Source organism: Notamacropus eugenii, chromosome 5, assembly GCF_028372415.1.
Source record: "Notamacropus eugenii isolate mMacEug1 chromosome 5, mMacEug1.pri_v2, whole genome shotgun sequence".
In the NCBI taxonomy this organism is placed as follows: Eukaryota; Metazoa; Chordata; class Mammalia; order Diprotodontia; family Macropodidae; genus Notamacropus; species Notamacropus eugenii.
The window spans coordinates 162,077,553-162,103,541 of NC_092876.1; the positions used below are offsets into that span (position 1 = coordinate 162,077,553).

At 39.2% G+C, this 25,989-nt stretch overlaps 1 protein-coding gene across 1 annotated transcript in view; it reads left to right on the plus strand.

The window, feature by feature from the left end:
- The window catches only part of MAML2 (mastermind like transcriptional coactivator 2), a 427,023-nt gene that overhangs the window by 391,547 nt on the left and 9,487 nt on the right, over positions 1-25,989 (plus strand). The window contains exon 3 of the mRNA XM_072616389.1: positions 19,514-19,717. Within this exon, the coding sequence (XP_072472490.1) occupies positions 19,514-19,717 (204 nt within the window). The remainder of the gene's footprint in view (positions 1-19,513; positions 19,718-25,989) is intronic.

A 25,989-nucleotide genomic window follows, 5' to 3' on the forward strand; every position in this document is an offset into this window, starting at 1 on the left:
TGTCTAAGTACCAAGCCCTGGGCTAGTTTGTTTGAGATACGGATGGCAAAATAGACCATCTCTGCTCTCAAAGAACTGAGGTTTTTTGTCAGCAGATGAATAAATATAGACTAAATACAAAATAAATTGATAGAAATTTGTGGGCCCATAGGGGTACTAGTGAAGAAACCAGGAAAGGTTTCATGAAGGATCCAGACTTGAGCTTAGCTTTGAAGCAAGCTAGAGGACTCCAAGAAATGGAAGTGAGGAGGAGATGTCCAGGCAATGAGAAACCATTTATGCAAAGTATGGAGAAAGGTGATAGAATGTCCTGTACCAAAAATGAACTAGCAGGTTATTTTGCCTGGAGCAGAGAGGAATAATGTATAGTCTGTCTGGAAAGAGTTGATCCAGATTGTGAAGGCCTTCCCATGCCAAACAAAATCATTTCTCTTTGATTTTTTGTGCCTGTATAAAGGATGGATTGGAGAAAGGAGATTGGGATCCAATTAGGATGGTAGTGCAGGTGAGAAATGATGAGAGCCCTGAATGGGGTACTTAAGGAGGAAGTAAAAAAAAAGAGAAACCAATTTGAGACATGATAAGGACATTGAATTGACAAGACTCAGCAACCTAGTTGGTTTTTAGATATTGTCCGTTTGATGCCTCATAGCACTATGAGGTAGGTTCTACGTGTATTATTATCCCCCTTATATAGATGAGAAAACTGAGGCTCAGAGAGGCTAAGTAATTTGCCCGCATTTGTATAGCTAATACATTTCCAAGGCAAGGTTTATCAGGTCTTTTTGACTCCAAGGCAGAGACCTGATTCAGGGCACCACGCTACCTTTCTACATATGAAGGGTTGTAAATACCTGCCAGCTACTCTAGGAAATAACTTTTTAAATGGCACCTACACCATAGGAGAATCTGCTCTCAGTGAGCGCATTGTATCAATAAAGCACAAAATGAAGTTGAAGGTGAAATCATTATTGGATAAATTGAATTAATTTTTACCAGCTCCACTCCCTCTTTCCTTCCTCTCCCCTAATCCACTCCAACTCCCAATTTAGGCCCTGGGATGGGAGATATTCAAGCTGTCCACTTAGTGCTATAAATACAGGCTCATTCAGCTAATTTGAGCCTTAGAATAAAAAAGGCAGTTGGTCTGATAAAAATAAAAATTAACTAAACTAATTATTTGTTGTTGATGAGGCAATGCTACCAATTAATTGAGTCTTTCACTTCCCAACTGGTTGCCTGGGTATCATGTGGCTCCAGATTAATCACATCCTGAAATTAAGTTTGTAAAGATACCTTGTTATAAACTCAAGGACCTGATATTAGGGCCCAGGACCCAGCTAAAAACTTATTGCAATTCTCTCTATATTTTAAATGGGCTTAAAAATAGAATATGGAACTTAGAAAAAAGAACCAAACCATGTAAACATTGGTATCTGCAATAAATCTCAGTCACCCTTCATGCACTCATTCTTTTCTGATTACATAGTGAGGAGCACAGGAAATAATTGTTCACTGAACCAAAAACTCAGTTATATGAAAATCCTGAGTCTTCTTCCAGTCACAAGTATCAAAATCCTCGTCAATTCACCATCTCAAATTAATGAAAGAAAAAAAGGAGAAAAGGTAACACAAGTCTCTGTGTTCTTACTTTTAGTTCAGTTTTAAATATCAGATTAACATATTTGTACAATATCCAATTTATGTAATAACAACAGACATGTATACAGACATTAAAGTTTTTATAGGCTCTTTACTTGAGCCTATAGGATAGGTACCACATCTTTTATTATCCCAATTTTACAAATGAGGAAATGAACCATCCCATAGTCATAGTTACTAAGTGTCTGAGGCAGAATTTGAACTCAGATCTTCTTGACTCCAGCACTCTGTTCATCACACCACAAGCCAATCACTAGACAAGAATTTGTTTAATGTATTTCATTGATATTTGCCTTTTTAATTATATTCCAATACAATTTTAATTCAGGCACTATATTCATGATATTAATGTCAATTCTGAAATTTTATAATTTTTTGGTTCTGAAATCATGATATTGACCTTGAGTTAAAAATCAGTTCAGCACGACCTGATGGAGGTGATTTCAAGTCTATTTTCCAAGGACAAAATTTTTCAGAAAGATTATGAATAGAAAAGAATCATCTTCCTCCCTGAATGTTTTTTTCCTAAATAAGAGCACATGGTAAATGTATTGTTGTTGGCTATATTTATCCTTGTTCTTTTGCCTTTCTTCGAATACCCACTACAGTGCGTGGCACAGTTAGTGCTTAATAAATGCACACTCTGACTTATTGACTGCAACATGATTAAAAATATTATGGTACCAATCTCTCATAGGCAGGAGCTTTGCTATCCTTGGGTATCCATGTGAAAGCCTATAATAGATGGCATGAATGAGATACTTCTGGTGTTTCCAGTAATAGATGACTTGGGACAGGTTCCAAGCTAGACGTGCCTTCCCCTGAATTTCACACATTGGTGGGTTAGATTAGAGCAGAGTTGGACTATGCTTGAGACATAAATAAATCTGCTCGGGTAATACATTCCTTCTAAATGATAAATTATGATTATTAGTTTATACTTGGTATTTACATTGTGATGCAGTTTAGGGTGCTAGGACCCCCAAATGTCAGGGTACACAGGTTGCAAGTTCCCAAGACTCCACACCTGCTTCTACTAGCATCAGAACAAATTTTGCCACTTGACTGGAAGACAGTTTGAGTGTGTGAATTCATTCTAGGCAACTCTGCCTTGTACCTTGACATTTGGGGGTCCCAGTACCGCTAAATGGTGTTAGCACCCCTATAGTGTGTTAATAACACTTTAAGGTCTACATGGCACTTGACATATATATCTGACTTGAGCCTTTGCAACCATCCTGGGAGGTGTATATTACAGGTATGATTATCCCCAGCATTTAGTGAAGAATGTTCTTTCTTATAGGACATCCACTTTTCAGGTGTTCAGTCTTGTCTCTGAAGCTCAGAGATATTAGGTCACTTGTCCAGGGTCACACAGAGATAGTTGAATGTAGGAGGAGGATTCAAACCCAGGTCTCTCCCAACTCCAAATTCATTATGCCCTCCACTACTCCATATATATGATCTATGTATTTTTGATGCTGAAAATGAATTTGGATTTTCTATTCTATTGCCTTGAACATCCCCTAATTCAAAACAGGTCCAAAACAAAAAGGTAGATGTCCTGTAAGAAAGAGCATCATTATTTCCTCTCTCCATGTAATTCAATTCAATTGAATTCATTTCAGTTCAGCAAATATTGACTTAGCACTGTGTACAAAGCCTGAGGAGACAAAAATAAAAATAAGAAAAGACAGTGACCCGCTTCAAGAAGCTTACATTCTCCTGAGAGCGTAAAAGCCATGTGAAGATAAGGAAATACAAACAGGGCAAAATAATTTTTAGAGCACCCTAATAATTACAAGGATTAGGAAAGCCCTCACGTAGTATGTGGCATTTAAGCTGTACCACAAAGGGAAAGAGGGGATTCTATGAAAGGAATGAATGGAAATGTACAGATCTGAAATTGACTAGATTCCTGATCTGTATTTTACACCCAGTCCCAAGTAAAATGCAAATGAAGTAGGTACTCAGTTAACTGGATCAGTCTATAATTCAGCAAGAAAATTCAATGACTCAAAATCCATCTCAGTCTTCTACTCTGCAGGCTTTCTGTTCACAAGTGTTATTTTCTACAATGTTATTGTGTTACTCTAAAGGCCAAAGGGTGTTTTTATAGTCAGAATAAATAAGGTTCCCAAAATAACCGTTTTCTGGGAGTTGATTCAAATGAAGCCTCTGACCATTTGAAGTGCATCCCTCACTAACTCTTCTGAGAGGGTTAAGCTTCATTGAAGTCCCGCTCAAGTATTAATGACTCAGTTACCTTGTTTATAAGAAACCGTTGGCTAAATTTGCCAGGGCAGGGGGAGGGAAATCTCTTTCATTCTCATGTTGTGGTCATCACAATGATAATTCTAAATATGTCATAACTTTTTGCCTCTGAATAGCAAAGATAATAATCAAGGTCTCAGTAATAGAGCAGCTACACCTAAACTTTAGCTTCAATCCCTTTGTTTCTCTATAAAACAGCTATATTTTCCAGATCTCTGTATAGCCAGAAATTGTATCCAAACATCAGTATTAAAAATGCATTGGGAGAGAGGCAAAATATTCTGGAAATAACTTCAATGTAAAACAAAGGCATCAATGAAACATTTTTTATAAAATAAATTTTGCCAAGTTCCTAGAGGCCAAGAGACCATACCACAGTCAAGACTGAATCATTAAAAGACTAAAAGTTCTCAAAGCAAAGATTCAGAGGTGATATGCCAAAATTGTCCTTTCTTCTTCACCAGTAAAAACACGAGGAAGTCCAAAGGCAAAAACTCATGAAATGAAAATTAGATTACACTCCAGAATGAAGCAGAAGAACCGAGACAATCAATAAACATTTAGTAAGTGCCTAGCACTGTGCTAAGTACAGTATCTATGGATACTAGCTTCATCCATAAATTTGGCCACCAGATATTGGTGTGAGCAGACATAGGCTGAGAATGGCAGCCAGGTGAGGTAGAAAGAAATAAAAGAAGGCTGAATTTAAAAAGGCGGGGACGGGGAGCCCTGGGCTTAGAGTCAGAGGACCAGGGCTAGAGTCATTACTACCTGGGTGATTTAGGGCACAGTGCTTTACCTTTCTGGGCATCTGTCTCCTCATATAGAAAATGCAGAGGTTGAACTAGGAGAGATAGATTGAAGGTCTTCCCAAAGGACACCTAAAGTCCTAAATCCAAGATTCTATGATCTACAATCCTATGAAATAACCTCAGGGGAAATATAGTAGCATATGCTGGGGGTCACAGTCTAATTGAGGAGACAACATACAAACAACATATGTACAAACAATCTATATACAAGGTACATAGGAAATAAATGGACAGAGAGAAGGCACTAGTATTGAGAGGGTGTGGGGATGGCTTCCTATAGAAGGTATGATTTTAGTTGTACTTGGAAGGAAGCCAGGAAATCCAGGAGGGAAAGGATTCAAAGCATGGAGGACAGCCAGACAAAATGCCTGCAGCTGAGAAATGGGTTGTCTTGTTCAAGGAACTGCAAGGAAGCTGGTATCACCAGATCATAAGCATATGGTTGGGGGAAATGAGATAAAAGAAGAAGACTGGAAAGGTGGGGAGGAAGAGGGCTAGGTTTTGCAGGCCTTTGAATGGCAAACAGAGAATTTTATATTTGATCCTGGAGGCAATAGGGAGCCACTGGAGTTTATCAAATAAAGGACTGACATGGTTGGGCCTGCATTTTTTACAATAATCACTTCAGCGGCTAACTGAAGGATGGACTTGAGTGGGGAGAGACTAGAAGTAGTCAGAACAACCAGCAGTCTGTTGTTAAAAGTCCAGGTAGGAGATAGAGGGCCTACACCAAGGTGGTGACTATCAGTAGAGAGATGAGACAATGCACAGGTGAAATCAATGGGTCTTGCCAACATATTAGATATGGGGTGAAGGGGAAGGTGGAGGATGACACTTAGGTTGTGAGCCTGGGAGACTGAGAGGATGGTAGTGCCCTTAATAGTAAGAGAAAAGTTTAGAAAGGGGAAAGATTTAGGGGAACACATAATGAGTTCAGTTTTTGACATGGTAAGTTTAAGAAGTTTACAAGATTTCCATTTGGGATAACTAATGGACTGTTGGAGATGTGGAACTGGAGGTCAGTGGAGAGATTAAGGTTGAATAAGTAGATGTGAAAATCATCAACATAAAGATGGTAATTGAATCTATGGGAGCTGGTGGGATCACCCAGTGAAATAGTATGGCGTGAGAAGAGTCCCCAGAACAGGATCCTGTGGGACAACAGATAAAGTTCAAACCTCTTTGACCGATACAATAATAAAAAATTGCATTAATACAGCACTGTAAGGTTTGCAGAGAGGGAAGGGTGGCAAAATAAAAAGTCAAAGGTCACCAGAAATAAACATAATAAACTCAAAAAAATAACATGAGTAGGAAAAAGATAGGAATAAGTGAGCAATCTTAAAGGATTATATAAATGTTAGCCACTATCATTATTATTAGATGGGAGAATGAGGTCATACTTTTCTGGTTTTCTCTCTGAAGAAAGTATATGTCATTAATCAATGGAAGGCAGGATGATACAGTGGAAAATATGATGGATTTGGAATAAAGCTGTGGGTTCAAATCCTACCTCTAGCACTGGCTCCAAGTGTGACTTCAAATAAGTCACTTGGTCTCCCTGGGGCTCAGCTTCCTTACTTGTAAAATGAAGATTTGGAATTGGATTAAAATTCCTCCAGTTCTAAATATCATAACCTCTTTCTGGCACGTATAGTTGCACTTACAAAAGATGATGGTAGATAGAGGGGCAGGACAAAGCAAAATAGCCTAAAAACACATTTTTTTTCCTCCAAAGAAAATCTATTAAGTTTCATAAAGGTATAAGAAGTTGCATTTTGAAAGCAATGCCAAACATGCTGATTTATTTCATGCCTAAATTCACATCATCATAGAGACTAGATTAGATCTCTGAACCAAATCTTGCAAGATGTCCTTGCCTTTGAACTCAAAGCAGCATGCATCTCATCATACTCTAGCATCTCCCATCTCTTTGTATTACTTACATTTTTGATCAGCAAGAGATGATAACAATTAACCTAACCCATAATGAACTATTAAACATTTTTAAAGTGCAGCATTAATCTGAAGTCTCATCCAGATTGATCGTCCTAGAAATGTAAGCTATTGTTTTTTTTAATAGAGTTTATGAACCTGGACATATTGGCAAAGTATGCCAAAGAGAGAAAAGCCAAGAACTCAGGATTTTCTAAGTAAACCCAGGAAAATGAACCATCTTGTCTGATGTCACACACCTGATTGGTTGCGTAGCTACAGGTGTAGCACAGGTTTTTCCACTGAAGTCTTTACACATTTATTTGATGTCTCTACAGACAGTTTCCTCAGCAATAAGATGAGATTCTAAAATTAGCTGACCCCTAAGAACTTTTCTAGCTCTTACACTCTGATCCTTCAATTTCTAAACTAAATTCTCTGAAGAATAAAATTAGTCCTCCAAAGAATAAAACTACCTTCTCAAAAATAATTCTGCAGTCTTGTTAATTATTTTTAGTGCCAGCTGAGGGGCTGCCTCTTTCATAATCCTTCTCTGATCCTATCCTTCCCCATCCTCAGCTACAAGTGAGCCCTCTGGTCCCAGTCTCTTGTCCAGCACTATCTGACTTCTCTTGTCCATTACAATCCTTCATCACTCTATGACCCAGCCAAACTAGTTTACTTACTGTTCCTCATTCACAATATTCCATCTCCCAATTCTGTCTTTGCACAGGCTGCCCACCCCCCCCCCCACCTTCCTTATATCTGAAATTCTCTTGAATCCTTCAAATTCCTCAAAATGCAGTTCTAGTTCTGTCTCCTAATAGGAAAACTGCCTTCATTCCTCTAGTTGCTAAGTAATATCTAGTTTGTATGTACTGGATATCTATTTTTTGTGTTCACTCACCCTCATTAAAATATAAGGTCCTTAAAGTCAGGAACTGGTTTTTGTTGTTGTTACCAGAGTGCCTGGTAGTATACCTGGTAAGTACTAACTAAAGACTGAATGAATGAATGAATGGAGATTATTTTAGTTATTTGTGCATATGCCATAAACTCCTCAAGGGTAAGGACTCATTCAGTTTTTATCCCTGTATTCCATAGCACCTAACAGAGTGCTGCATCCAGTAGGTATTTCAGAAATGCATGTAGAATTAAACTGTTGGCACAAGCTCTATATAGGCACATGTTGCCAGGACTGGATGCCTGGATGGTTGTGAAAGTCTTCTTTGTCTTATTGCTGGTATTATAAACAGCATGCCACCCTCTCTGGTGAACAGAATTTGTGTGTTATTTTAGAGCAAACTGATAATAAGCCAATCTGTACCAAGCCTTAAAATAGTTATTAACAAGGGGACATTTGGAGCACAATTTACCAGTTACCTGGCGTCATTGAGCTCAGAAGTCTTTAAGGTGCTTACAATTAGAAGCATGTGCACTTATAAATTGGAAGGAGATATCCTATCAGGACCAAGCTCCCCCTCTCTACCACTGACAAATGCATCCCCATTCTCCTTTATACTAGCTCCTCTGGTCCCTGAACTGGCAGTTCCATAGTCACTAAGACTCAGTGATGTTCAGCAACCTCCTTCACTTTTGCTGCACTGAGATAGCTTCTCCTAAATCAGCATCCTAATTCTTGTAGATTAACCAGTTGATGCCCCCCAACTGCCCCATGAATTATGGATACCCTAACTTGTATTCTTTTTATTTCTGCTATTTGAAAAGAGTTTTTTTCCTTCTTTGGATTTAAATGAAACCCCAAGGGGGCAAAAGGGGATGTAGGGTAAGAAGTTCAGGCTAGCCACAAAGAGTCCTTCCTGCCAGGGGAATCCCTTCAGTGAGATTTCTCAACCTTTCCCCAGAGCTACCAAATCCTCTCTACTCCATTCCACTTTCCTCCATCCTGACATAAAGACATCTTGTTTCTGGTCACCTCCCCACCCAGATGCTGTTTCCTTGCTCATGGAATCAACCCTCCATGCCAGCCCATGATAAGTGCCCAGCCTCCACTGCTAAGAATAGATTCCATGTCCTGGTGTCACACTGACTTGAAAATTAGGTAACATCTGAAGGATGAACTCTACAGTGACCACAGAGCTCATTCTAATCATTTTGAACTAACCACTATAACTATACAGCTACAGTCTCTCTGCAGGATCACACAGAAGGTGCTGAGCATGGAGAGAGAAGTTCTTTATTTAAAAGAATAAAATCTGCAGCCCATAATTGCAAAAAGATCATGGAAAGCCTAACCAAGTACATTTTTCTTTTGATATAAATGACTTTGCCATGCATACACCTTCCCCTCTCCAACTCCCTCTCCACTACAACAACACATTGACTCCAGCCTACGAACTCCAGTTCCCCCAGTTAAACAAATGGGCTTTGGGGTTTTCTTCTCTAAATGTTTTCCTGCCTTTACACATTCATCCTTCTTTACATTTTAAATCTTAATCCCAAAGAAAACATCATGGTCATATGTCAGCATAGATGTTTGGATTATTTTTTTTAAGGAGTTGGAGGCGTGTCTTTGTTGTATGTGAGGAGTTTAGAGGGCAAACTCATAATTAAAAGTAATAGAACAAAACATAAGTCACTGATGGAGAAAGAATATTTTAAGAAGTTTTTGACGGTGTATACATCTTATCACTTCCAAAATGCCTGTTCTAGCAAGAAATTGAAGCAGTGTGGTGCAGAGTTGGCTTTGAATTCAGAGAACTGGACCCTGCCGCTGACTTCCTATGTGAATTTTGGAGCAGTCACTTAATCTCTTCGACTCAATTTTCTTGTCTGTCATACTAGAGGCTTTGAACTAAAGAGCCTCTGTGTCTCTTTCAGCTCTAAATCTATTACCTATGATCTAAGTGAACCTTTGCTCTGTTAAAGATGAGGCATCATAACACAGAGAAAGTATTCAGGTATAACCAAAGGGAAATCATTCAATCAAAATGAAAGAAGTAACCAGTCATCGGGTTCCATTCCCTCTCCTACCCTGTCCAAATTTCTGTTGAGTCTTAAGTCTGGAAGCCTGGTGATCCTTGATAACTGCACATTTCTTTAACCAAATGAGAACTATTATAGTGACTTAGCCAGCCAGCTCACAAAAACCTTACAGTAAATGGGCTGCCAGCTTGTGGAGAGTCCGAAACAGTTAAGACAACTTATTCATCAGGTTGAGAAATAAATAAATGGCTTCCTCAGCAGCCAGTCCATGAGATGAATGGCCTAGAGGAACCGTTGAGCTAGTTAGTTCATTGAAACAAGGAAGAAGGAGGAGGGAAAAAGAATTTTAAGAAAGAAAGAAAAGAAAAAGGTTGATTGAAGAGCAAACCAGTTTGTGGGATCTACTGTACAAACTTGCCCAGCTGGGTATTTTATCTTGAATTTAGTATTGCAAGTTGCAGATGCCTGGCTCTGAAAGCCAAGAAAAAGAAAGGACACTCATACCATGCCAAAATATTCTCATGGATGTCAAGTTGCTTACATTACTTCATTTTAGTGGAAAAAAAAAAGTACTTCTCAAAAAAAATTAAGAGAAAACAGAGAACCATTTTGCCTAGACTCTCAGACCAATAGGTTTTAGGTTTGTGTAATTGTGTATATATGTGAGTACTGGGGATGGCAGTAAGGGACTTCTTTAAGAGAACAATATCTGGCTGGTCACTTTGCCTGTTTGTTAAAGCTACAGTGCCACCATTCAGTCCACACAACTGGTTGCTCTAACAGGGAAAATGTCGTATATTCAAAGGACTCATGATATTTTAGTACCCTTCAAAGAAATCATTGATTTTTTTTTTTTTAATTACCAAGCTCATGTTTAATTGGAACCAGTTCTTGCCACCTTTTGGTGGAATCAGTTCTGCCTGACAGAACCCTTGCATGACACCAAAGTGAAATGAAAGGAGAATCCCAGCATTTTAATTAGATTAACATCTTCTTAAAAGATCTTTCAAAGCTGTGGGCATGATTTGTACAGAGGAACATTTGCAAAATGGGGCCTAGTCACTAGGCCCCAAACCCTGGGATTTGTTAACAGGATTTACATGATTATCTCCCTCATACATACTGTTTCTTTGAACATTTATCCCATGAAGCTGCAGGCTTTAAAAAAAAAAAAAAAAGACCTTGAAGCCTGGCTCTTGGAGCTGAAATATTTGGATTTGTTTTCGGAGTGTCCTTTTTTCTTTTTTGGGGGGGGAGGGAGGTGGTGCTGGTGATAATTTGATCAGATTTTCAAAGGCCCTCAGACCTCTGCATGAACAGAGTAAATGCAGAGAAACAGAATCTCCTAATCATAACTGAAAGCAGCTAGACAATGAATTACCTAAAATAGATCGTTAACCTCTCATTCTCCTACAAGGACTACTGCTTCCTCATGAAAGAGGGCAGGTAACTCAGTGGTGATGGTGCTGACTTTGGAGCCAGAAGCCTGAGCCTCAGATTCTAGCTCTGCTACTTACTGCACCTGGATAAGTCACCTGACCTGTATAAGCCTCAGTTTCCTGTACTGTAAATTAAAGGGGTTCAATTTAATGACATCTAAGGTTTCTGATAGCTCTGGACTTGTGATCCATGATAAATTTCTTTGAAAATAGCACTGATTACATTTGTAGCCTGTATAAGCTTTGAGGAGCCTGCATTCCAACTGTCACTCACAGTGATGAGCCAGGTTCCCTAGAGCAAGGTTCTTGAGGTTCCCCAGAGGACTTGGGTGTAATCTTCTAATACTATTGACTCAGGTACCTAGTGGTATGCTTCCTTCTCAAGATTAAGTGATTTCCCTAGAGTCACATACCTAATAAGTGTTTTAAGCCAAATCTGAACTCAAGTTTTCCTGATTCACAGCTCCTGGTTGCTGGGAGTCATTTTTTCCCCTTTGCTTAGAGCTCAGAAAGTTCCCCTTGGTCATGATATAGCTCTTTTGCTAGGTTCCTGAACTGTTAATCTATATCCAGTCTGTCCTTGGCTACCATTAGATGATTGAGGGATATCTGACATCCAGATCCTTCCAAGAACCTCCTGTATCCACACAGGGGGCAGTAGGGACAGTGGAAGGAAAAAAAGACCCAAAGTTGAAGCCAAGGCTTCTCCTTACCTTAAAAGTAACCCCTTCAAGTACTAAAATTCGCCTATCTCAGCTAACTGGATGTTTTTATACAGGACACAGAAGGTGAAACAAAATCCCTCAGCCATTTAGAATGGCCAGTCACTTCCTACTGACTTCATTTTGCTTCATCTGATGGCTTTCAGAGACTATTCATATTTAGTCAAAGCATAGGCTCTTAATCTGGGGGTCATGAACATATTCATTTAAAAATAGTTTGATAATGATTTCAATATAATTGGTTTCCTTTGAAATCTTCTGTATTTAATTTTACACATTTAAAAATATCAGTCTGAGAAGGGTCAATAGACTTCATGAGAGTGCCAGAGAAGGTGAATCAAAAAATGAATCAAAATAAAATGTTAAGAATCCTTGGGTCTAAAACCTAAAATGGATTAGATTGAAATATATTCTCCCCTAATTAAGGTATCTGTTAAATTGAGATGGAGTGATTTTTGACCCTAGCAGTAGTTACACATTTATGAATTAGCGAGTACAATATTATTTAGGAAATATTCATATCTCCAATTCATACTAATTTTGATCCAGAGTAGATGTAAGATATAGCAGTATAGCAGTGCTTACTCCAGCCCCCATTTCCTGAAGGCCCTGTGTTATATATCTCCTCTAGTTCTAAATCTATGATCTTATGAGTGAATAATAGGAAAGGTTAGGGAATCCTTGCTTAGGAAGGTCCTCCCACACACTCAAGAATCTCTAAGGCACACCTTTTTGAGTTTCCTTTTAAACTTTGATTCAGCATCAAAACTAAACCTGTTTTTCCTTTGGAGATGTGGAAGAGGATTTAACCCACTCAGCCAGATTCTGATTCCAAGTAAACCTATGGGAAAATTGGAAAATGTGATATGGATTTACAGTCTCCTGCAAAATAGTTCCTTCATGATGTTGCATTCATCTCTTGACCTTTCCTCCCTAAACTGCTCTTGCAAAACAGAGAATCAAGGATATATATTAGTAATATTGATGTGTGGATGCTTCCTTCTAATACAAATATAGCACCCATATATGACATAACTGATATCTGACTTAGGGTCTTATCCGTCCCATCTCCAAGGGAGAGCATGATTTCTACCTCTGTGGGGAGTACGAGGAAGATCATGACTGAACGTTCATTCCACTCTCCTATGCCCAAGAGAAGTATAAGCTAAAATTGCATCTATCTCACTCACATCACATAGGGGTATGATTCCTTGGGGGTTCAGGATAAATGTCATTCTTTCTGATGGCTCTCAGAAGAATCTCCCTCCCCCTAAATAGTTGGTACAGTAGAAATCCTTACAGACAGTGGGCAAATCCATTTATCCAAGTAAGCTGAATACAGAAATTGTGAAAGTTTTATGGATTAGAATGGGTGAAAGAATGTACAGAGAAGGTGATCTCTTCAGTGAAGAGACAAAGAAATTCCCAGCTTGACTGGAAAAGTCAACTCTTAGCAATCTCTAGTGTTGCAGTACTGGAAGTCAAGGAATATGTTGGAGACTGGATTTACCACATGACTTCAGACAGATCTCCCTCCTATCATTGAAAAGATTACATTTGCCTCTCTCAAATTTCCTCTATGCTTCTCTCAGTGCAGATTTGTAGATTGTCTACAAATCTGAAATTTCTGACCACTTATGCAGGTATGCAGCATTGTAGTGCTGAAGTCTCTCGGACAATCAGGAATCATATCTCCTTCTGTGTGTGCAGTACACAGGTCATAAGTCACTTCAAGGAACTGCCCTCCCTGCCTGGGCAGGACATTACACTAAAAAATAGGGTGACCTGCATCTTGATTACTGCCAGATCATCAACAGACAGATAAAAAGTCTCAAGTAGTCTGAGAGTCTTACTCTGTCAGAATTTTTTTTTTAATTTAAAAAAGTTAATTGCTCTTAAAAAAGATATTACTAGCCTGGCTCACACTGTATAGATTTATGCACTGGGAATACCAACCTACTTTGGTGGTGGCTTGATTAATTAAAACCTTAAAAGCACTTCAAGACTTATGAGGGGTTTGTTTCCTTTATTTGGGGTGAGAGGGCATATCTACAAGTGAACACACACTGGTAATGAATGGCTCACAAGCTCCAGCCAGAAAGACTAGAAACTCATTTTAAATGTCAGAGTCAAATCACATAATTTCATGGGCTGCAAAAAACAGGACCAAAGCATGAAATAGAATACAATTCCAGATTCATGATTTGAACCAGTCACACAGGGACTCTGCCCCCAAATCGATCTTTCACCCTAGCTGCTAGAGCAAACTGGCTATTTTATCATTTAATACACAACATGAGTAGAGATAGATTAATTCATTTTTTAAAATACTTGCATCTGTGAGGGTCTGTCATTTTTAGGAAGTTTCCCATAACCTATCAAGAGGAAATGTGTGCAGGGGGCAGGAACAGATGACTTTTATTAATTCTAGATACACGTGGGCAGAGTTTTAGGCAAGAGTGAGCTGAATGTGGAAATCAAAGCCAATCCATTATAGCATATTTTTTCTTTCAAAATATTTTATGTACCAGAGTTTGCACAACATCTTGGCAAGAGCTGTAAGCCTGTGGAAGGAGGTGTTTTGTGTTTCACATTTAACGTAAGGACAAAAAAATGTAGCAACAGCTAAATCAGAATTCTTCCCTCAGTTGAAAGAATGTGTACAGTGTTTTTGCTGAGGCGCATAAAGTTTTCTTAGGGAGAAACTTTTGATGTTTATATGCCGTTTCCATAATGACAAAATAAAACTCTTCTCTTGTTTCATCTTTTTCCTTACTCCATTCTGGTGGTATCTTCGATTCTTCGAGTACAAACAACATCTCCCTTCTCCTTCTGCCACCCTTATTATGCATTTCCAGTAGGCACAGCTTGTGGTACATGGCTCAGGAAAGAAGAGGCTGAAAATATTTGTTAGCTTATATATGGGATATTGAGGGAACAAGACTAAATTTAGCACTGTCCATCTGTTTTGATGTAGAGGGAAGATGACGTTTGAGTTACTTAGACAATGATTCTTTTATAAATCTTGGAGAAGGATGACATTCAAGAATTCTATTCCATCAAATGACGTAATTCTAGTATTGAAGATCCTATCTACCTTCTCTTCCACCCCTCTCTAACCACATCCTCCACCTCCTAGCAGACAGAAATCATCTCATTTGCCTAATAACTCTAATAGTATTCTGTACCTCTGAGATGTAATCATTCATTCATTCTAGAAACATTGAGTCACTACTATGGGTATCCCCAGTGGGGATAAAACATACAATGGGAGAATCATAGGTGAAGAGTGGGAAGGGACCTCTGAAACTGTCTAGTGTTACCTGCTCATTTTACAGATGAGGAAGCTGAAGCCTGGTTAAATGACTTGCTGGAGATCACACAGGTCATAAGCATCACAGATCAAATTTGAACACAAGTCTTCTGGCTCCAGAGTCAATACTCTTTATATTACACTGCATAAATAGATTTAAGTAGGATACAAAATATAAAATAAAGAAGTGCTTAAGAGAGTTTTAGAGAAGGAAAATTCAAAATTAACTGAAGCCATCCAAGAAGCTTCATTTCATGGAGAAGGTGGCATTTGGGTTGGATGTTAATTCCCTGGTCTCTACCAGCAGAGGACAGACTGATTTTGAAGAATTGATAATCTCAGAGAGTAAAAATAAATGAAAGGAGAATGGGGAAAGAGGAAGTGTAAAAGTTGGGCATGAAAAGTAATATTTGGCAGTGAATAGAGCACTAGAGTCAGGAAGATCTGAATTAAAATGAGACCTCAGACATTTCTTAGCTGTGTGGCCCTGAGCAAATCACTTAATCTCTATTTGCTTTAGTTTCCTCAACTGTAAAATGAGGATAATAACTGCACCCACCTCGCTGGATTATCATGAGGACTAAATGAGATATCTGTAAAGTACCTAACAGAGTGCCTAGTGTATATAATAGACACTTAATAACTTCCTTCCAGCTCTAAATCTATGTTCCTATAATCCTATAATAACCAAGAAAGACAATGATGGATAGCTTGAATGCTTCATTGATCCTCAAGATACTAAAAACAAAACAAAACAAAACACTGGACAGTTTCTGGCATATTGGGTAGAGTTTATATAGAGAATCTATAGGATGACAGGTCAAGATTACTACAGAATAAGAATGCATAGAGTGATTGAGAATTGTCCCAATAAAGAAAGTCCAAACTGGTGATAACACCAATCTTAAGAGCAGAGAGCTTTAGAACTGAAAGGGAGTTTAAAGAGAAAACATCGAGCACAACTTCCTAAATTTAGAGATGAGGACCATCTGAGTTTTAAAGTAATTTCTCCAAACATAAGTCCTCATGTCCCCACAAATATAGTTTGCATAAAATCTAAATGTAGATATTTTCACATATTTTGAGGTGTGTATAAATCACATGTGTATTTATGTATATCCGTACATATAGTAAGAAGCAGCATGGCAAAGTGGATAATGACCTATCCTCAGAGTTAAGAAGACCTGGGGCTGAGTCCTACTTCTGACATATACTAAGTGACCATGGACAAATTTTGCTTGTTATTGTTCAGTTGTTTTCAGTTGTATCCAACTCTTCAAGACACCATTTGAGATTTTCTTGGCAAAAATACTGGAGTAGTTTGCTATTTCCTTCCCTGGTTTCATTTTGCAGATGAGGAAACTGAGGCAAATAGGGTTAAGTGATTTGTCCAGGGTCACACAACTAGTAAATATCTGAAGCCAGATTTTTAACTCAGGAAGATGAATGTCGCTGACTCCAGACCCAGCGTTCTATCCACTGCACCACCTAACTGCCCATGGGCAAGTTACTTCACCTCTAAATTTCCTAAGCAACCTTCTATAAGTTATAGATGTATATTGGTTGAACTGCATTGGCTGACATCTCTTGTCATTCCTCAGGCCTCCCACAACCCCATCCTCCCCCCACCCTCTCATCTGAGGGCCTCGTCTCATAATTCCCTGGAAAAAAAATGAGACCATTCACTATCTCACATCCTTCTGACATCATCCCCAACTGTCATCCTCCTTTACTCAGATGAAAAGTTGACCTTCCTCCTTACCAAAGCCAACCCGTCTATTACTACTATCCCCTCTATGGACAGTCCCCCTCTTTGATCCCATCCCATCTTTTCCAACAGATTGCCCCCATTATCACCTCCAATTTCTCTCTGATCTTTAATCTTTCCTTATCTACTGGCTTCTTCCCTGCTTCTTTCATGCACCTGTGATCCCAGCCCAGCTTGTCCAGTGAAATGGCCCATCTATCTCCCCTATTCTCTCTCTCATTTTCAATCTGTCCCTATCAATGGACTGCCTACAAAGACACCTGTTTTTTATCCCAGACTCACTTGATTCTGCTATTCCTGTGAGCTACCATCCTACATTTCTCCTCCCTTTTGTGGTTAAACCCCTTGAGAAAGCCAACTGTACTCATTGCTTCCATTTTCTCCTCTCATTCAATTCTAAACCTTCTCTAGTCGGATTTCCAACCTCATCATTCAACTGAGGCTGTTCACCAGCAATTGTCCAATCTAATGGACTTTTCTCAGTCCTCATCCTTTTTGGCCTTTCTTGAGGCACTGTTGCTCATTCCTTCTCCTGGATCCTCTGTCCTCTCTTGGTTTTCTTGGCACTGCTCACTTCTGGTTCTCCTACCTCTCTGACTGTTCCTTTTCAATATCCTTTATTGCATCTTCATCTTTGTCTTTTTCACAAACTGTGAGTATCCTGCCAAGGCACTGTCTTGGACCCATTTCCCTTCTCCCTCTATATCCTTTCCTTTGGTGATCACATTAGCTTCCAATGGTATCAATTAGATTCCAGCTCTCTATATCAAATCCTAGTCTCTTCTGAGTTGCAGTCCCACATCACCAACTGCCTGTTAGGTATTTTGAACTAGATGTCCCAGAGACATCTCAAACTCAACATGTCCAAAATAGAATTCATGATCTTTCTCTCAAAATTTTCTCATCCTTCAAATTTCCCTCTTCTAATGAAGGTGCCACCCACCAACTTCCTAATAAGTCAGGTTTACCCACTCAGGGTTATTCTGTGTGCTTTGCTCTCCCTTGCTCCACATATTAAATTAGTTGCCAGATAGTTTTGATTCTACCTTCCCAACATCTTTCATATAAAATGTATACCTTCTTTTCTTCACTTTCCCAGCTACCAGCCTAGTTCTTGCCCTCATCCCTCTTGCATGAATTATCATAATTGTGCTCTAAATGGTCTCTCTACCTCAAGTATCTCCCCGCTATAATCCTTCCTCCAAACAACTGCCAAAGTGATTTTCCTAGAAGGTATAAGCCCCCTCATTCCCCCATCCCTTCCTCAATAAATTCCAATGGCTCCTTGTAATCTCCAGGAGCAGTTATAACATTCTTCATTTGATGTTCAGAAGTCTTCAAGACCAGCCCTCTTCCACTTTTATAGTCTTCTTACATGTTTACTCTTCTTAATACATAACAAATTTCAACTACGCCAAACTACTTTCTGTTCCTTGAACACAATATCGTATCTCCCATCACTTTGCCTTTGCAAAGGTCATTCTCTATGCCTAGAAGCAGTAGATACAACACTGGATGTGGAGTTAGGAAGATCTGAGTTCTAATCTGTCCTCCATTACTTACTAACCGTGTAACCTTAGATAGATCACTTAACTTCTACCTGCCTCAGTTTTCTCAGCTACTAAACTGGAATAATGAAGCACCTATCTCTCAGGGTTATTGTGAGGATTAAATGAGATATTTGCCAAGTACTTCACCCAGTGCCTGACAGATAGTAGGTGCTTAATACAAGCTTGTTTCCTTCTTTCCTTCCCATTATCTAGAATATTCTCCCTACTCACTTCCCTCTTGTGGTTTTCCTGGCTTCCTTTTAAGAACGTCAAATTCCATCTTCTTCATGAGGTCTCTCCTGATTCCCTGGCTATTAGAGACTTCCCCTTCTGAGAATACCACTATTTTGCATATATTATATATATACACATTTATTTGCATGTTATTTCCCCCTTTAGATTTTAAATTCTTTGAGGAAATGACTGATTTTTGCTTTCATTTGCATTCCCAGCACTTAGTACAATGTCTGGCACACAGTAAGATGCTTTCTGTCCAACTGGGCAAATTTACAAATTGGGCCTTTCTACACTAAGAAAATTACAAGTCCAAACATATGTGTTTGTTGCATATTGTATTTGATATTGTATTGAATATTGCTAAGAGATAATCATTTTAGGGACATGGCCTCTATTAAATCAGTCTACATTTAGACCAACACAAAAATTTCCATTGTTGAATCAGTAGGTGTGCAAATGTTTTAGCACAAGAATGGAATACTCACACAGTTCTGAATGAGGTTTCTGAACACTTGTTGGAACCATCATAAAACTCTAGTGGAGTTTTCTTTGAGGGCCCATAACTGCCTTGTGGAATGTGGTGGAGTATTCACCATAAGAGTCATATGGGAACTTGTCCTTTCCAATAAAGACCTAGTGTTACTAACCCTGCTTTTTCATGTATTATTTGTAATACTCAGTGGTCATTCCTCTCACCTTTAAAAAACAATTCCCTGAGTTACACTTTATTAATAGTGTTTGATGTTTTAATGTTTTAATACGAAAATTTGTAAAAGCTAAGCTCCTGATCTTTGGGCAATATTCTTCCCCTTAATTCACAGTAGCTTTTCCTCCCCTTTTCTTTCATTTCTTTAGGATCAACACTCTGTGGTAGGCCAAAACACAGGCCCCTGTCCAAGTTCCACTTCTTGCTCGAATCCAAACACTGGAAGTAGTTACATGAACTCCCAGCAATCGATGTTGAATCAGCAACTGATGGAGAAGAAGCAGGCTATCCAGAGACAGATCATGGAGCAGAAACAGCATCTCCTCCTTCAGCAGCACATGCTTGCAGATGCAGTAAGTGTTCCTCTGGACTACTACTTCAGATCATTTTTTTCCCAGAACTATGGGAGATATGGTAGTCCCATATGCATTCATTTATTTAGTCTCCTGCAGCCCCTTGGTCTCTGCCTGAAGTCCTCTGGGAGTAATAAGGTGAACCTTGGAGTTCCTGGTTGAGAGAGACCAAATCTGCACATACAAAGTAGTGGAAAGAAAAATTACTTTATACTGGGACAAAATTGTTGGAATTCATAGCACCTTCATCTAAATAGTCCAGCCCAGCCCAGGAATGTACAGAGAACACAAATACCAAGCAGGCATTGCTGGTTCCCAGGAGAAGCGGATTGTTTCTCTGCTATGGGCAGCAGCAGGGATAGAAGGAGCTTCAGAACAGCTCCAACCCAAATATATTTCAATAGCGAATGGGGACAAATCAGTTCAATTTAATAAATCTTCAATAAGCAACAGGGCAGTGCCCTAGATAGAGACTGCCCTGGGGAGACAAAAACCAAAAACAAGAGAGGCCCTGCCCTCAAGGATCTTAGGTTACACAAGGAGTAATTACATAACCAAAGTTTTGTTTCTCAGATATACATTTCACATTAGGCAAAGATTATTGTTTTCAGTGCTCCCAAAAAAGTGGTGTAATCCAGGGCAAAGACTGATCATTGGATCCTTGGTCTAAGCGCTGCAAGTGCCTGATCTGGGTTTAGGTCTGAACATCAGACTACTGCTGGACTCAGCCCCTACCAACCAGCCTGGAAGCTCTGCTGGTTCAGCTGGGAAAACTACAGGCTCCTCCTAGGTCTGGTATTCCTGCTCTGATTTTTCTTCCATTGGCTTCAATCTGGGCTAGAAGCAGGAACTGCAACTCTGCTCTGCATGAAGTATGAGTCACCCTGCTGTTCCGTGCTTCTGAATTCTCTCCTTTCTCTACACACGGGGTATGACCAGAAACCACTCCTCATCCCTGGGCACAGGTCCCTTCCTCAGTCTGCCCTTGATCTGGGTAGTGGGAAATAAAGCTGCCAGTTGGTGACTGTTGCTGCATCCTGCTTGAGATCATGCCTAAGTATGAGTCTGAGACCTTGTCTTGTCCCTAGTCTTACCTTGGGCACAGTTCACGCTCTTGGCCAGACCCATCCCCAGTGTCCATAAACCATTTTGTCTGTCTTCCTATGCCAATCTTGGTTGGACAAATTAATCATTGTGATTGTTTTCTTGGCTTTCCCAAGAAAAATTCTATCTGATCTCTTTTCTAATCTGTTTAGGAGAGTTTGAGGAGCGGGTAGGGAAGTCACTGTACTAGTTCTTGCTATTTCACCATCTTGGCTTGGATTATTGTTAAAAGAAATGAACAATGAGATGAAACACTTTCCCTTTGAAATTATCTGAGATTCCATTAGAAAGAGGAGGAAGCTTTCTGACACTGTAGGATTTTCGTAGTCCCCCAGCCAATTTCTCACATAATTCCCAAGTCCTGTTTTTATAGACATTCTCTCTTTTGTTTCCCTCAATGGCTGACCTTCTGCTTGTGCTCTGGACCACATCCTCTCCTAGGCAGCTAGGTGGTTCAATGGATAGAGCTCTGGACCTGGAAGCAGAAATGCCTGAGTTCAAATCTGGCATCAGAAAGACCTGAGTTCAAGTCTGGCCTCAGATTTTTCCTAGCAGTGTATAACTCTGGGCAAGTCACTTAACTTCTGTTTGCCTCAGTTTCCTCATCTATAAAATGGGGATAACAACAGGACCTACCTCACAGGGTTATAAGCATCAAATGAGACATTTGTAAAGCATTTAGTGCAATGCCTGGCACACAATGGGCACTTTAAAAATCCTTGTTTCTTTTCTACAACCAAGCAAACCCTCATCTGTTCTCTCTCCAACATCTTGCTTCTCTCTTTTTGCAGCATTATAGGCTCACAAACTTGACAAGTTGCTTAGGCCAACCTGTATTGGGACAAGAATCCTCTCTATAACATACCTAACAAGTAGCTATCTAGCTTTTGCCTGAAGGCTTTTCTTCAACTAGTTCTTATCTTACTGGGTTGTTATGAGGATCAAATGAGATCACATATGAAAAGTGTTTTACAAACCTGAAATGTCTATATGAATGGTAATATTTAATATTAGTTAATATAAATTATTAATTTTAGTAGTTAATATTAAAATTATTAAGTAAATTTAAATAAATAAAATTTAAAATAGAATTAAATATAAATAAATTTAATTAATTACATAATTATTAAAGTAGATAATAATAATAGCTAGCATTCATATAGCATATACTATGTGCCAGGCACAACTGCAATTATTATTTCATTTATTCTCACAACAACCCTGAAAGGAATAGGTGCTATTATTATCCCCATTTTACAGAAGAAGAAACTGAGGCAAACAGAGGTTAAGTGATTTGTCCAGGATCACACAGCTAGTAAGTGTCTTAGGCCAGATTTGAACTCAAGTTTTCCTGACTCCATGCCAAGTACTCTGTTCACTGTACCAACTAACTGCCTAGGTCATTAACATTATTACTACTATTATTATTATATCTGGCATGATCTTGAGGCCCTTCACCATCCTGGCTGTCCTCTTCTGAATACTGTCCAATTTATCAATGTCCTTCCTAACATATGACACCCAGAACTGAGCCCAGTGCCCCAGTCTGGCCAGGGTAGAATACAACAAGTTCTAGCATCTCCTTTAGTTGTTCTACCTCCTTTAATGAAATCTCAAATTATATCATTTCTTTTGGCCCCTACTTCAGACCTCCTGTCTAACAGCAAGAGGAAAAGGATTTAAAAAATGTAATAATATCAAGTTAATAGGGGCATGGTTTCCATAACACAGCAGAATAAAATAAAATATTTTACATTTTCTGTGTAAGCTATTTCTTCTGCTCTTTCCCAACTCATAATTGGGAAAATTCTGACTAGATTGTCTTCCTGCTTCATAAAATGAACCCCTTAAAAAAAGAAAGAAGAAAAAGAAAAGCAAAAATCAATTCACTGAAAGCACCCACATTACCACTAACTTTAAGAATGATAATTATGAAGGGTTTGATTAAATGACCTCTTGGCTCTTTGCTTCTATATTATACTTCATACTTTTGCACTTTGCAAGTTCCATGACTTCATTTGTGTGGCTGTACCCACACAGCTATTTCACACCTCGGTTGGAGGTCTTCATGAGTTGCTGTGGCCAAAACCCATTCCTTTCCTGGTGGTCAGCAGTCTGCTTATAAGTATCTCTGCACTTAGCTCAGCCAGTCCTTGGATGAGAGACACACAGTTACTGAATCCCAGCATTGCAGGGTTGGAAGGCAACTCAGGGGCCAGAATCTAGTCCAACCTGTGCCCAGAAAAGAATCCTTGCTCCAACATTGCCAATAAGTGATTCTCCAGCCTATGCTTAAAGAGCTCTACAGTGAGGCTGCTGAGTCTGGCCTTTCCCTTTGGGCCTGCCAAAGCCTGAAGGCAGGACATTTTCCATGGAAGTCTTACATCCTTGTAATTTCCTACCTCTCACTCAGCTCCAGTGGCAAAGTACTTGTTTTAAGTGGTAATACACAAATAAAAATGAGGCTGCTTTTCAAGCATATCCCTCTTCTCTTCTTCCTATATGATATTCACTTGGTCATCTCATCAGCTTCCACAGATCATCTCTATGTCTATTATTCCCATATGACTAACCTCTAGTCTCTAAACTCCAAATATCTGTTTGATGTCTTGAACTGGATGATTTTTGTACATCTTGAACTCAGCCTATACAAACCTGGACTGTTGCTCTTACTCTTCAGGGCACCACCGCCCTTTCAGCCACCAAGATATATAACCTATGTGTCATATTCAACTCCTCACTCTCTCACTCCCCCCACTCACTTCATCCAATCAGTTGCCAAAGCCTGTTAATTTCACCTTTGAAAGAACATCTCACATTCACTTCCTTCTTTCCCCTGATATTGCCACACCTAGATTCATCACTTCATGCCTGCACCATTGTAATAACTTATGTTCTGGTTAATCTCCCTGCCCCAAATCTCTACCCACTCCATTCATTATCAATATTCAGTTGCCAAACTGCTTTTCCTAAAGGTTTGACCGTTACCCTTCTAATGAATAGACTCCATGGCTCCCTACTTCCAGGATAAAATATAAAATGTTTAATTTGGCTTTTAAAACCCTTCATAACTTGGCCCCTTCCTATCTTCCCAACCCTGTTATACCTATGTCTCACATGTTTTCTGCCATCCAATGACACTGGTCTCTTTGATGTTCCTCAGACTGACTTTCTCAGTTCTAGGCATTTTCACTGGCTATCTCCCATGCCTGAAATTCCTTCTCCTCATCTTCAATTTCTGGCTTCCCTGGGTTTCTTCAAGTGCCAGATAAAATCCTACTTTGCACAAAAAGCTTTTCATAGCCTTCCTTAATGTTAGTGCCCTCCTTCCAAGATTAGCTCCAATTTATCCTGAATATATCTTATTTATTCATAGTTATTTACATATCATCTCCTTCATCAAACTGTCAGCTCCTCGAGAGCAGGGATTGTTTTTGGCCTTTCTTTGTATCTTCAGCACTTAGCACAGTGCCTGGCACCTAGTTGTCACTTTTAAGATGCTTTTTGACTTGTTTGTTGACTTTGAAAATCCAGTCACCTCCATGCATCAGAGTAATACTTTCATGGAAAATATAGAGTAACAAATATGATAAAGGGTGATTGGATGCTTCAGGTAAAGCACCAGATCTGGGTTCAGAGGTTTGAATCATGACTGTCATTTGCTATCCAAACTTCATCTCTTTCTAGAAGCCTTGCCCTCACATAGGCATCTTACTGCTGCCTCCCTCCTCCAACTTCTTAGCCCCTCTTCATATATTCCCTTCTTCCATTAGAATATGAACTCCTTGAGAGCAGGGATTGTCTTTCATTTTGCTGGTGTTTGTATCTGTAGTACTTGGCACCTAATAAGTACTTACTCAATTGTCTCTACTCCCCTTTCTGTTGTTCAATCCATCCATCCATCTACTTATCTATCTATCTATCTATCTATCTATCTATCTATCTATCTATCTATCCATCTATCTATCCTTCCTTGTGACATTAAACAAGTCACTTTACTTTTATAGACCTCAGTTTCTTCAGCTGTAAAATGAGGAGGTTGAACAAGGTAATTTCTAAGATATTTAGTTCTAAATCCAATATTCTTTCCCCTATGCCATTACTTTAATTATGGCAGAGAATTGAAGTCAGGGTATTCTCCACAAAGGGGTTCATTTCCTTGCAATTTCCTATCTCCCACAGGGCTCTAATTGCAAAGGACAATGTTTTAAGTTGTAATACATCAATAAGAATGAAGCTTCTTTGCATGACTTTAAAAGGGGTTCACATTTGTCATTATCTGGAGGCTATTTATTCAGTCTGGGTGTGGTTTTAACAAATTCAAGGAAGAAATGATCTCTGGTGGTACCTTTTATTAGCATATGCTTTATAATAATTTTAATCAGTTTGCCTAGGCTAGATCTGAGACTCTTTAGCAGAACATTTCTCCCAGGAGTATAATTACCTCTGTTTTTTTCTTCCCTCCGAGGCAGCTTTATGTGCATGACATAAGAATAGGCGTAGAACTTATTAAAATACATTAGTTTAGCCAAATTAGCTTTTTTTTTTCTTTCATGGACCTGTGATTTTGCCTGTGCAGGGAGCTCCCAGTGCGGAATTGCCTTCTGCTAATGCAGATAGGGAACCACTCTGCAACTTAAGATTCTTTGAACCTTACCTGGGTCACTGAGAAGTTAAATGCCTTGCCCAAGGTCACACAGCCGGTATGAATCAGAGGCAGGCCCTGAGCCCAAGCTTTCCTGACTCCAAACCGGAACTTCCATCTGCTATTCCAAATTCCATGCTGCTTTTCTAAATAGTCCTATTAAAAAAAATGGGAGTGGGTTGGGGGGATGTTCCTAAATCTATTCTAAAGACAGAATAGCCCTACTCTATTACCTCGCCATAGGACGGAGATAGCCCTGGGTCATTAAAGCTTTTACAGTAGAATGCAAGCTTTGCCTGATCCTGCTTCAAGCATGGGCTCAGGAATGAATACAAGGGGCTGTCATCATGCAAGGACCAGCCTAAGTTCTAAATTCAAAAATGCTTATCACCAGTCATGGTATCATCAGTTTAGAAGTGAATTTAGAAGACTTTTATTCCAACCCCATCATTTGACAAATAAATAAAGGGAGCCTATACAGAGGGAAATTATTTGCTCAAGGTCATGTAGGCAGCAAATAGTA